This window comes from Sphaerodactylus townsendi, linkage group LG05 (assembly GCF_021028975.2).
Source record: "Sphaerodactylus townsendi isolate TG3544 linkage group LG05, MPM_Stown_v2.3, whole genome shotgun sequence".
Lineage (NCBI taxonomy): Eukaryota > Metazoa > Chordata > Lepidosauria > Squamata > Sphaerodactylidae > Sphaerodactylus > Sphaerodactylus townsendi.
The window spans coordinates 100851690-100864203 of record NC_059429.1 but is presented as its reverse complement, the minus strand read 5'-3'; the positions used below and the strand labels follow the sequence as shown (position 1 = coordinate 100864203).

The 12514-nt window shown below is 39.4% G+C and overlaps 1 protein-coding gene across 1 annotated transcript in view; it reads right to left on the bottom strand.

The window, feature by feature from the left end:
• MYH7B (myosin heavy chain 7B) overlaps positions 1–6668 on the bottom strand; it is a 61052-nt gene extending 54384 nt beyond the window's left edge. Inside the window, exons 1-3 of the mRNA XM_048496764.1 lie at positions 6634–6668; positions 4985–5136; positions 2097–2200 (exon numbers count right to left, since the gene is read on the bottom strand). Coding sequence (XP_048352721.1) covers positions 2097–2200; positions 4985–5075 — 195 coding nt within the window. The 5' untranslated portion in view covers positions 5076–5136; positions 6634–6668. The remainder of the gene's footprint in view (positions 1–2096; positions 2201–4984; positions 5137–6633) is intronic.
• Positions 6669–12514: the final 5846 nt, after the last annotated feature.

Here is a 12514-nt window from a genome sequence, read left to right as displayed (position 1 = left end):
TGCTAGTACATTTTGGTCAGGCATTTTCCTTGTTAAAACAAGGTATTTTGTTGACTGAAAAAATAAATTGATTGATAGCTCTTGATTACATCCTTTGATTAGCAAAAATAATTGAAATGATTCCCATTTCTGTGGTAAACTCTGAAGTAAATTCAACTTGTAGCTTGATGGCACATAGCTTCACTGAGAGCAAACATAACCTATTATGTTTCTATCCTTTTCTGAGCCTAGCTGGATAACTAGACATTGTAGCCTTTGACTGAGGAATGTTGTTACAGCTGCTGAAATTAACTATTTTAAAGGGTAGGGGAACCTCATTATTATTCTTGTAACACCATTGCTTAAAGAGATTGTTTGAAATCTCTGAGATGTATCATTATCATTATCATTATCATTATCATTATTATTATTATTATTATTTTGTTTGTTTGTTTGTTTGTTTGTTTGTTTGTTTGTTTGATAGATATACCGCCCTATCCCCAAAGGGCTCTGGGCGGTGTACAGCATAAAAACATCATACATAAAATCATCATAAATACAATTATCATAAATATAATTGAAACAGCGGTTATTTCCTAACATAGGCATCCCATGAAACCCTTACTTAAACCCTCCCAAGAAAAAAAGGGGGGAGACAGTGGGTCCCGATGATGTTAGGTATGCAAAGTTTCTTGCTAAAATTATAGCTTGCCTAGACAACAAGCTTGTTTTCTTTATTTCATTTATCCTTTCTATTTTTTTATTTTTTTGCTGTTGATATGGTGCACAAGATATGTACTGTGTTTAGGATAAACTACTATATACATTTTAGTAACAATATTATCTGATTGAGTGAGGGCTGGTCAAGAATAGTGTGACCACTGATCCCCTTTAGCTCCATCCTCTGCTACCCTAGTAACATTCAACTGAGATTGCATGGGAGGCTGGACTATTTGGGTGAGAACCAACCAATGACTGCGTAGAAGTGGAGAATATTTGCAACATAACATCCTGCACGATCTTCCCATTCATGAAGCAGCACAACATGGAGCCAAGGAGGACATGCAGCACTCCTTTGACATAAGAACTGGCTCCTAATTATTGATCCCTTTCCCATAAGAAAATAGATATTCCTAACATTTTAATAACGTCCATGTATAATCAAATACAGCAAATAAGTTTATGAATTTTGATCTCTGAACAGTAATTTTATATTTGTATGTAAATTGTGCTGTTGAACTGATGCTGACTCATCTTTTGGTCTTAGTAAATGTTGACTGATAATTCTTGATTACTTCAGAACTATCAGTAGCGTAGGATGTACTGATGGCAACAGGCATTTAAAGGCAATTACCGGTAGATAGATTCAAGGAGGACAGGTCTATCAGTGGCTAGCCATGGTCACTAAAGGGACCTCCATATTCAAAGACAATAAACCTCTGGATACCAGACTCAGGAAGAAACATCAGGGAAAGGCCTCAGGCCTGCTGTTGGCCTCTGTATAAAGACAGGACACTGACTAGATGGACAACTGGTCTCATCCAGCAGGGTTCTTCCTATGTTCTTAGCACAAATCTGAGACAATGCACCATGGTTAAATACTCTGATCTGGATCTTGTTCTTGGATCTTCCATTTCTGCAGCACTGTCCTCTCTTGGAGAGAGGCTCTGTAATGGACCACCAGGACAGTATAGCAGAAGGGTTAGGATCCAAGAAGCTTCTTCCTTCATTCCTCTTCCACTTAATGACACACAGACACTTCGTGATTCCTTGCTTTTATACGCTTATATATCAGTTTTCTTTTAATTTTTTTAAATATAGAGTGGAAATAATACAGAGTGGCACAGAATCAATCACAGCATCCCAGCGCTGGGAAGGGCGGTGGCAGCCACACACTGGCGAAATCACCGCTCCACCAGGGCAAGTGCCCTGGGAAGGGCAAATCCATCAGCTTAGCATGGCAAAACTCTCAAAGGTGAATTTAGCCCCTTCCCCTTTCAATGAGGCTGTTAGCTGTAATATGGGCATAGAGGATCCGTTTTTGTTTACAACAGTTAGCCTCAAACAGATAGGAAAATACTTTAAAGTATATAAGATCCTCAAAAATTATTGCTTACCTTTTTATCTGCGGTTTCCACAGTGACTTTGCCACCAGAGGATTCTTTGATTTCAACCTCAATATAGGCCATCTTTTCATCTGGAACCCAGGTCCTCTTCTTTCCTTTATGGTCCCCCAAAAGAAAATAAACAAAAGAATGGGGTTGTTTTGTTTTGTTTCACAGTAGACACATGTCCATAACAATATGGTCTAGAAAAGTTAAACACAAAATTATTCCCTCTCTTCCTTTAACTCTCTGGTCATCAGACCTGTAAATGCTTGGACCTGCATGCTGACTTTTCTTTCACTTTCTGTCCATTTTAACTGAAATCATTGAAGCTGGGGTGTTTTAGCAAACATTCATAATTAAAATGTGTTCACAAACATTTGAATTTACAACCTTTTTATTATTTTTCACAATTGGATGCCCAATAATATATATTCTTATAGGCCGCTTTCCGCGACGTGGGTGCAAATATGTAACGCCGTCGCAACGGAAAAAAAAGAAGCTGCCAGAGCTTAGAGCCGCACGCCAAGAGCGGAGCGATGGTGGAAGAGTCGCTACTTCGCCGCTGCAAACGCTAAACCGGCGCGAAGACGGTGTATTCAGAAAACGCTTAAAACCACTCTTTTTTTTCCCCATGCGGACGACGACATCGAGAGACTTTTCGTCATGAACAGCCGTACCAGGCGATGCGTCAAAATACGCGTCGGGCCTCGCATCGGCCAGAGTCGGCGAGAGCGCAATATCAGCTGGTGACGCCCGCTTCCATAGCAGCTTCCGTGCGAACCGTTACATTTAAGCGGGGCTATGACGCGGGCCATAGAAATCTCACTTCGTCTGTGTAATGAAGCAGCTTTTTGGGATGCGTCGCAATCTTTTGCTATCGCCATCGCGTCGCTTTTGGCTGCGTCTCGGAAACGGCCATATTTAAGTTTATGTCCTTCTTTTTAGAAAAGCAAGATATAACTTAGTTGAGCCATCGGGAATTAAACCAACCAAAAATACTTGTTTTTGTTTTATTAAAGTTCCACTGAAAGCAAAATTTTAAAACTGAGCTTTTAAAATGTCCAAAAGTTTGGTTCAGATTTTGAAAGTCTAGTCTTGTTTGCAATTGTGAGTGAAATTTGGTTTCAGTTCTACCTAAGGTATATTTTCATATGAGCAAATAGAGTGACCACTAATCTAGAAAAGTACAGGAGAGATAATTGACTGTGACCATGATGAGAATAGCTAGGCTGCTTAATTGTTAATCATCCCAGGAAACAAATGACTGAGAGTGCAAGGTATATGAGAGTAAATCTGGCAGAAAATCAAAATGTAAATAGTTCTAATAAATAAATAAATGCTCTAATAAAAACAAGTCGACAGATATTAAAAATGTTAATAAAAACAAATTAACAAATATATTAATAATGAGTTAATTAATCATTTAAAGAGATTTCTAGAATTGCCAGATTGGCCACAGTGCTGTTTGCCCCAGATGAATCCAGTCTGGCAGAAAAGCAGGGTATGAATGAATCATATAACTAAATAAAATATGTGTGTAAAGTGCCGGCACATTGCAGCCAACTTATGGCAAGCCAGTAGGGTTTTTAAGGCAAGAAACTAACAGGGGTGCTGTGCCATTGCCTTCCTGTGCAGTGCAATCCTGGTATTCTTTGGTGGTCTCCTCTTACCTAAGTACTAACCAGAACCAACCCTGTTTAGCTTCTGAGATCTGACAGGATTTTCCATATGAGGGCTCTAAGCAAAAACCAATAACTAAAAACAGATTAACAGATATATTAATAATAGGTTAATGAATGATTTCAGGACTTGAACTGTTTAGAACCAGCAAACAGGACACAGTGATGTTTGCCTCAAGTCAGTCCAGAAGCACATCATTTCTAGCACTGCTTCAAGAGATGCCCTGAGAATCAGGGAGGTCTTTCTACATTTTGCCAAGGCAGATCTACATGTATTTTTGTTTCTGGATTTGTCCATGACACTTTTACCCTCAAGAGCTGAGTCAGATGGGAAATATATTTTAAGAGAAAATATATTTTAAGTTGGCTGCAAAAGCATTATGTTCCGCATTCCTTGTGCATGAGACTTGAGGTATTTATTTGAAACAAACTAGATCATTCCTAGATCATGCATGGCTGTTGTAAGAACAATGGAATCACCCGCATGAAATATGATAATGGCAGCAGTAGCAAGGTATATGTAAAGAATCTAGAAACAAATCCTGCTATAAACTCGATTTGTCTTCATGTGACAGAAGCCTACATGGGAGCTTATTGAACAAAAATTCTTCATATGTTTCTAGTAATCAAGCATTTTCTATTTCATATAGTCATTCCAGGAGTACTCTATTTACCTGAAGTCCCACTTTACACATTACCACAGTGGTATAGTTACAACAAATAATCCCAGTCATGTTGTCACTTCTCCATATATTCAAGGAACATTTAATCACCCACCCACCCCTCAAAAAAGTAGATCTACCACTTACACAGTGTACACAAGAGATGTACAAGAGACAGAAGGAAAAGGAACAAGGACCACCCACTTTCTATTCCACTGAAACATACATGACCAAACAAAGTGTTCATTTCACCTAATGGAGTCAAGGGAGATGCTATACTTGATACAAGTTCCCCATCTATTCAACATTCAAATGCAAAAGGAATTAAACTGTTTAAGATTTGGACTAGACAACCTTTCTAGTGGCCTCCTTTAATTAAAGCTAATTCATGCCACAGGAAGAGATAGCTTGGGCAGAAATCTCCATTGTTCCCATGAAAATGCATAGAATCTACAAGAAAAAAATGCTATGGTTCCCCCGGAGATAACAGAGCTGGGAAAGAAGGCAACGGAAAGCATGGTATCAACCTTACAGTTAACAACAAGTGTTTTCTTACCATCAAATGGGATATTCTGATATTTCATCAGCTCCTGATAACTTTTCCGGAGGTATTCAGCTGCCTCCCCAAATTCACTCATGTCCATCATCTTGCTGATTGGAAGGAGAAATGTTGGACAGCAGCAAGCAATCAAGAAACACTCTAGAACACTGAGAAGAAGGGAAGCAGGATGTCAGTCCAGGAATCAGTTCCAGAATCATTAATTTAATGGCCTCAAGAAAATACTCTCCATCCTCTTTCTCCTATCCAAACATGTAAAATATTGAATATTGCTGAATATTGTGTTTTGGGGCTGTTACACAAGTTTTCGGTAAGTTACAATACATCCACCTGTCTTCATCTACCCAGAGTTAATTCATCTCTCTAGTGGATCAGCTGTTCATTTTCTGCTGCTAAAACAAAGCCAGCCACCTGATACAAGCCTGCATCATGGTTCAAGCATAATAAATAACAACAGAATCAACAAGTTAATTACACATTTCATTATGCCTTTATTCCAAAACAATAACAATATTGTTAATAATAGTTTAGATTGTGGGAGCCAGCATGGTGTAGTAGTTAAGAGTGGCAGACTCTAATCTGGAAAACTGGTTTTCATTCTCCACTCCTCCACATGAAAATTGTTGGGTGACCTTGGGCAGTTCCCTCAGAATTCTCTCAGCCTACGTGGAGGTAGGCAATGGCAAACCACCTCCAAATGTCTCTTGCCTTGAACAATCCTACAGGGTTGCCATAAGTCAGCATTTTTCACTACCACAATAGCAATTTTCAGTAGCAATTTTCTCATTTAAATCTACTGTACACAGGTGGATAACCTTCAATTTTGCATGATCTATATATATATATATATGTTTACCTTTTGTTTACCAATGTTTTTTTAAAGTTATAATGAAAGAATGCCAGAGCTATTCACTGTTCAAAAAACCCCTAGTCTATACTAAGTTCTGTACAATTAATCTGTTCTTGATAAAGAACTTAAGAAGCACATTGCAGAACAAGATCAACCTTTACCAGTCTGCCATTTGCAAGAATCCCTGGAAGCTGCTGAGATGAGATAGTTCATCTGTAGATCATGCTCCATGTTCTGGCCTCTATCTATGCCAGTTTACATCTCGCAGGTGTCACTGTGCTTTAATTCTGAGCTAACAACTGTGTATTTGCCAATACATCAGTGGCAAAGGTGATGATGAGTGCTACCGAACTAATTATTAAGTTTGGTCACTGCAGACACTACTTTTGCAAAACCACAAAGGAAAATAGTGCTCTCACTGCAGCTAGGCCATCAACTCTTGTGATACCACCTCTGGTCACTTTGCAGGTAGCTGCTGCAGTGGTTCTGAACAACAGAACCTACAAGCAAAAGGCAGTGTTCTTATTTGCTATCATTTATGGTGAAATCCTATGTCAATGACATGATCTATTGTTAAAGTCTTTGTTCGGTCAACATATATCTTAATAAATGTGCATTCTTCTTTCGCCTGAGCCTCTGCACACACCACCCCTGCTCCACTGCTCTTGAATTAGCAATCCAGGCACATGCTTCCTGTTTCTCTCTCTCTCTCTCTCTCGATGTTTTTCCATGCTAAAGGAAACAGATTAATAGTACAGAACAAACATGCAACACATACAAGCTCTTTATTACCAACCTTGGCCACGGGGCTGAGTGACTGTGTTTGTGTTCTGTGAAGCCCCTTTTTATTGTGTCTGTCAAGGTCAGGGTAGGGAGAGATATGTCAGAAATTCCCATGTGTCATATCCACATAGCTCTATTGGTGCTGCTGTCCTACTGCCCATAGAGACACAAAAGGCAAACTTTTATCTCTCTGCAAATGCACACTGGTTATTTTTACTCCTGTATTGTCAAGTGATTACAAAGGCAGAGAGAGGGGGCTCCAACTTGGAAAGACAGAGAACACTCCAGGCTACTCTGCTCCAGAAGAATGGCCTGATGCAGTCAATTCCTCTCCTCTTTCCTTTGTTTAAACTTCTGATCATAGATTTTGGCTTGTTTCACTGTCACTACCAGGGGAGTAATTGCTGAGTAAGACTCTAAATTTTGGTGGAATAAAAAAGAAAGTAGCTCCAGATCTCCTTTTACAAAAGTACATGTGTTTTTCTTTCTTGGTTTTAAGAATTGTTTCTGTTTATTTGATTTATAACAACACATATAACACTTAACATTTTGACAAAGAAAAGGAGTGTAAACTATGGGGAGGGGAAAAAGAGGAAAGGAAAAAAATAAACAATATGCAATATTTTCATCCCCAGCTGATCTACTCAGAGCCCACAGTGAGTTTAAACTGTTCCTGTTAAACAGTAGAACTGGCTTTCAACAATTTAGCTCTTCAGAGTCCTTCGGGGGTTGGGCGGTATATAAGTTCGAAAAAAAAAAAAAAAGAGAAGATGGAAATACTATACTATCGCTGACAAAATTACGACACTGACTACATATGACACAGGAATTCCGACAAAGTGGGGGGGGGGGGGCTCTATGTCTTCTGTGCTGAGAGAACTGTGACTGACAAAGTCACATCATGTGGAAGAGTGGGGAATCAAAGCCAGATCAGAATCTGCTGTTCCTAACCACTACAACACATTGATTCATTATGGTCAACTAATTGTCAGCATCTATTAAAAATGCTTCTGAAAGATCCTTGGAACTGATGAGTTTTCAAGGGGAGAGCATTTAGACAGACTCACTCAATGCTGTGCTTATTGTTTAAATTAAAGATCAGAAACTAGAATTCTCAGAGGCAATGCAACTCACTGCCTAACTGCATATTAAACTGTTCTCATGTCCTCTCAAACCTGCACCCTTTGATCAGACATGTCTTGTGAGTTCTGTTCTAAGAATTCCATTCAAGGCCCATATGGGCCTGAATCAGTTTGGGACCATGGGCCCCTTCCCAATTAGCTTTTTAGATCCTGCAAGAGGTTCTTATTACTGCTTTCTCAGTTTAGGGTTAACCCTTTCACTCTAAGCAACTTTTTGGAATTGCCTTGTTTGGCTCAAAACTGATTTGTTTTGTCATCAAAAGCTTGTTTTAGTGACTAATTAACTGGCCCATTAAGAAGGCTAGTCATAGCACAAAATCAATTAATTCATAGAAATGATAATAGATGTTAATAGACATGCACACACACACACACCAAAAATGTGTAAGATCTGATGGTGGCTAAGTGCTTGATACAAAAAGACATAGTTTCTTAAGAGGCTTTGTGGGTATCTTTCAAGCTGCTTGTTTTAGCAGTGGCTAGGCTCAAAATGGCACCCATTGAATCAGTTTATGCAATGGAACGCAGAGCTCAGGAGCCATTTAATGTCATATACTGATTCTGCATGCAGGTTCGTTTCAGCGTTTCTACTTGTGTGGAGCAGGGAGTGTTTCAACATGCCCTTCATTCCAACTCAAATAATAAACAGCCTCCCTTTTTTGTTAATAATTCTGCTTTTTTAAAAAAAAAACGTGAAAGAAAAAAAGACCTTTCCTAGTTGGGACAATCTTGTTCATGCACCCAAAAGGGAAGATACACCTTCTATTATTTGAATGAAAGGAAACACCCTGTTTGGCCCCTTAATCTCCATTTTCACACTGAATTGTCTTGGGATTGTTGCTGACAGTGACAACCACTGAGATCAGAGCAACATATGATAATACAAGTGGCAAGTAGTTTTAATGTTTTCTCTAGTAACTCCCAGTACCTACAAAGAACCAAAGCCACTGGAAAGCATCCATCAGCCGTTAAAGAGGCATCAAAAAACTCCGACCTCTGATGTCAATTGCATAGAACAAGATGACTCTGTTCCAGCCATAAAACCAGTCTAGTGACCAAAGCCATTTTGAAAAAAACATTTAAGAAGTACATCTACAAACAACTTGGAAAACACTGGTCCAAACATCTACTGATGTAGCGCTAACTTAACACTTTGCCCGAAATATATGGCGTGTGTGTTTGTGTGTAGTGTCATCCAGTCATAGCCAAATTATGACAACCCCAGGAAGGAGCTGTCAAGGTGAGTGAGAAGGAGAGGTAGTTTGCCATTGTCCCCCTTTGCAGAGTCTTCCTTCCAAGTACTGACTCTGCTTATCGTCTGATGAGATTGGGCCATGCCACTTTTCCTCTTGTATAATCTAGGGTTTGATGAAAATGATAACAAAATACTGGGAACTTCCTTCACATAAATAATACATTGACAATACAATCTCCCACCCAAAAAGACTCTTTGTCCACCTCTGTGTCATGAATTATACATTGTCAAATCAATCATCCTTCCTGTACCCTCAAAAGAATGTGCATGCACTTTCTCCATAGGTAAATTTCACTGTCCTATTGCAGGCTGTACCCCAACATTTGCATTAATGGGTACCTTAGTACATAACTGGCTAATCAATAGCTAGCATGGAGGTTGCCAGTCATAATCTAGATGCAAAGTTCTGGACCAACAGCCACTTTTCCCATAACCATCCAGGTAAATTTAAGTGTATGAGACCAGCAACACAAGCCTTTATGCCTTCTTGATATTTCTCCCACTGTTTTCCACAGGCTGCAGAACGCTAGGATCCTGGACTACTCCTCTCCAAGACAGGTGGAGTACAATTTATTGCATGTTTTGCTTTCTTTTCAGACTTCAGTCTTGGAATATGTACTTTGTTATGGTATTAAAGTAATTTGCAGGTTTTGTATATTGTCACCCTCATATTTCTTTCTAAATTTTGGAGCCCTGCATCAGTTCTGCGGGTTGTACATACATTAGACTGGAATGTTTCTGATTCGACTCAGTACTTGTGTATAGTCAGTATCTATGTAAGGGCTGTTCTGATGTGACAGACCCAGCTCAGGGACTAATTAAAGTAACATCTCCCCTTCCCAAAAGCAGTAGGAGATCTTGTCAGTTTCAATGACTGCAATGGAACAGGCAGTACCTTCCAGCAATTAGCATTAGAAAGGGATTCAAGTATTGTGCTATTCTTGGGCAGAGGAGTATATATGCTCCAGAACATTTTTGAAAAGGTGAGTGGAGAATCATGATGGTGGCATTACAACAGTGTGGGAGCGAGGCATGCAATCTGCATCTGGTGTGTAAGGGAAATTGCAACTAACAAGGGTGAAAAACTGCACAACTCTGTGTCACATAAAAGCTCTGTTGCAAATGGAAATTGAGCAACAATCATACCAGCAATGTGACCACCATTATGTAGAATCAGCCTTAGACACCCTCTCAGCTAAATAACTTGGGTCTTTTTGAGCTAAAATAGCACATATAACTTTCAGCTGGGATGTTACCTTGCTTGGGTTTGGTAATGGTTTCTCAAAATATTTTACATGATGTATTTTCAGAATGCGTTGTGTGTGTTTTTCTGTATTCTTTACCAGGATGGCAGTGTCAAAAAATAAATAAACCAGCTAATACATAACTGCAAGTCTCTTTAAAGAGTGAAGCATTCAATCTCAAATTATACTGGCCTGAGTGAAATTCCAAGGGGGGGATGTGGCACTATTGCTGATTAGCAGAATCACTTTGAGACAAATATTTCTCCAATAGAATCTCAGATTAGAGGCAGGAACAGGAAAGACTGTAAGCTGCTGGGCTGTTTGCTGAAAGGTTCTACACTCAACACATTGTTTATATCAGCTGTTGTGAGAAGCCACTGGAGCAAGGAGCTAACTCACAGATTAGATAGAGAAAATGGGCAGAGCAGCTATTTCAGGCATATTTCCATTGGACCACTGATAAGGATATGTTCCAAGATGACACAGCATCGCACTTGAGTCTTGGCTATCATACTTAGGAAAGGCTATCATAGGAGTCTTGGCTATCATACTTAGGGAAGGTGATTTACAGGGTGTAAAGATCTGTTAAAAAAATTAAAAGGGCCCTATTGGATCCAACTGAAGGCCCATCTACAGGGCAATCCTGGCTTACTCTGCTTTTCTGGAAGCAGAGGGGGTAGCTACCAGGAGAGGAATTTCTACGCAATGCTTGAGATCCAAACAACAGTCTCTAGGGATAGTGGTGGAACAGAAACAGAAGCTGGGTAAGCAGATGAAGAAGGACCAAAAGGAAATTAACAGGAGCAACTTAAAGAGAAAGAAAAAAGGGCCACCTATGTGCCTGAAGTAGCCCAGCTCTGTTCTAGATGGTGCATGTTACAATGGAGTCTTCCTTCCCTTTAATTCATAGCAAAGCTCCTCATATCTTACCAGTGGGACACAGTACAAGATGTTATGGGGGCAAGATCAGATGAAACACAAAGCTTAGGGGCACTTGTCACCATAAAAGATTGCATGGAATGTCCTTTCAGGGAGGTGCTAACACAGAGGTCTTCTTGACCCATTTCAAAAAAGGGGATTGGTATCTGCCTTCTAAATTGCCCTTGAGGTTTCAACGGGGTACAGGATTTTTTTTTTGGTTCCTAATTATCCCATACTGGTGTGTAGTGTTTATTTGCATTGTAGTTCTTAGCAGCTGCTGCTTTGAACTGAAGAGGTGGTTGTATTTCACATATAAGTGAAATAATCCCCTACATTGTGCACATATCAGCTGGGCAGCTTTAGAAAGCATTTTGGTGAAATGGTGCTGCATAAATTAGACTGTGAATGGCTTCTGTCTCTGTAATTTGAGTCTCACGGGGCTACGAAGACAACACATATTGGGTACAACCCTGCTATTCTTATGGAGGTTGACCTAAGACGCTTGTGCTAGATAGGCTTTTACTACCTGTTTTGACAGGGTAATAACTTAGCTCTCAGGTTGTAATGTCAAGGAAAATCCTGCCTTTAAAAAAAAGCAACACTTTGCAGTCAACAAAAAGTACTGGTGCAAGTTCATTAAAGTCCTATTGTAATTATGACTCCACATAAACATATGTATGAAACAGTGGAATATAAATATTTAAATAAATAAATAAAACTGAACGAATACTCCCTGTTTTTTTATTACTGTTATTATAACTAATCAGAGCAGAAAAAATTAATGCCAGCTGCTAATATTCAGAAATGTTTTGCAGAGTTGCTCACAAACCCTGCCACCGAAAAGGATTATGCTGGTAGGTTGGTCAATCTAACTGACTGGCACTGTCTCCCCAAAATCACAGGCAACGGAAGATCTTTTCCAATACCTGATAACTTACATCCTGTAACTGAAAATGTCAGGGACTGAACATGAGGCATTCTGTATGCAAAGCAGATGCTGTACCTCTGAGCCATAGCCGCTGCCTTGTCCAAGACACTGATTACAAAGAAAAATGGAAGTGGTGATGTTTGTACATTTCTCATTGTGGATTTTGTACCTGTTCTGATAACTTAATTCAAGCATTGTTCAAATATTACTCCACAGTAGATTTTATGTGTGGGTACACTTGGATTTAATGGAATCTACAAATGTAATTCAGTAATAGGGTTTTTTTAGCTTCTGTTTGGCTTGGCAACTGTAATAAAGATTGACTGGTGGAACATCTCTTAAAACAGAGAAGTCAAATTCACAGAATTAGAGAATCATGGAGTTGGAAGAGATGACAAAGACAA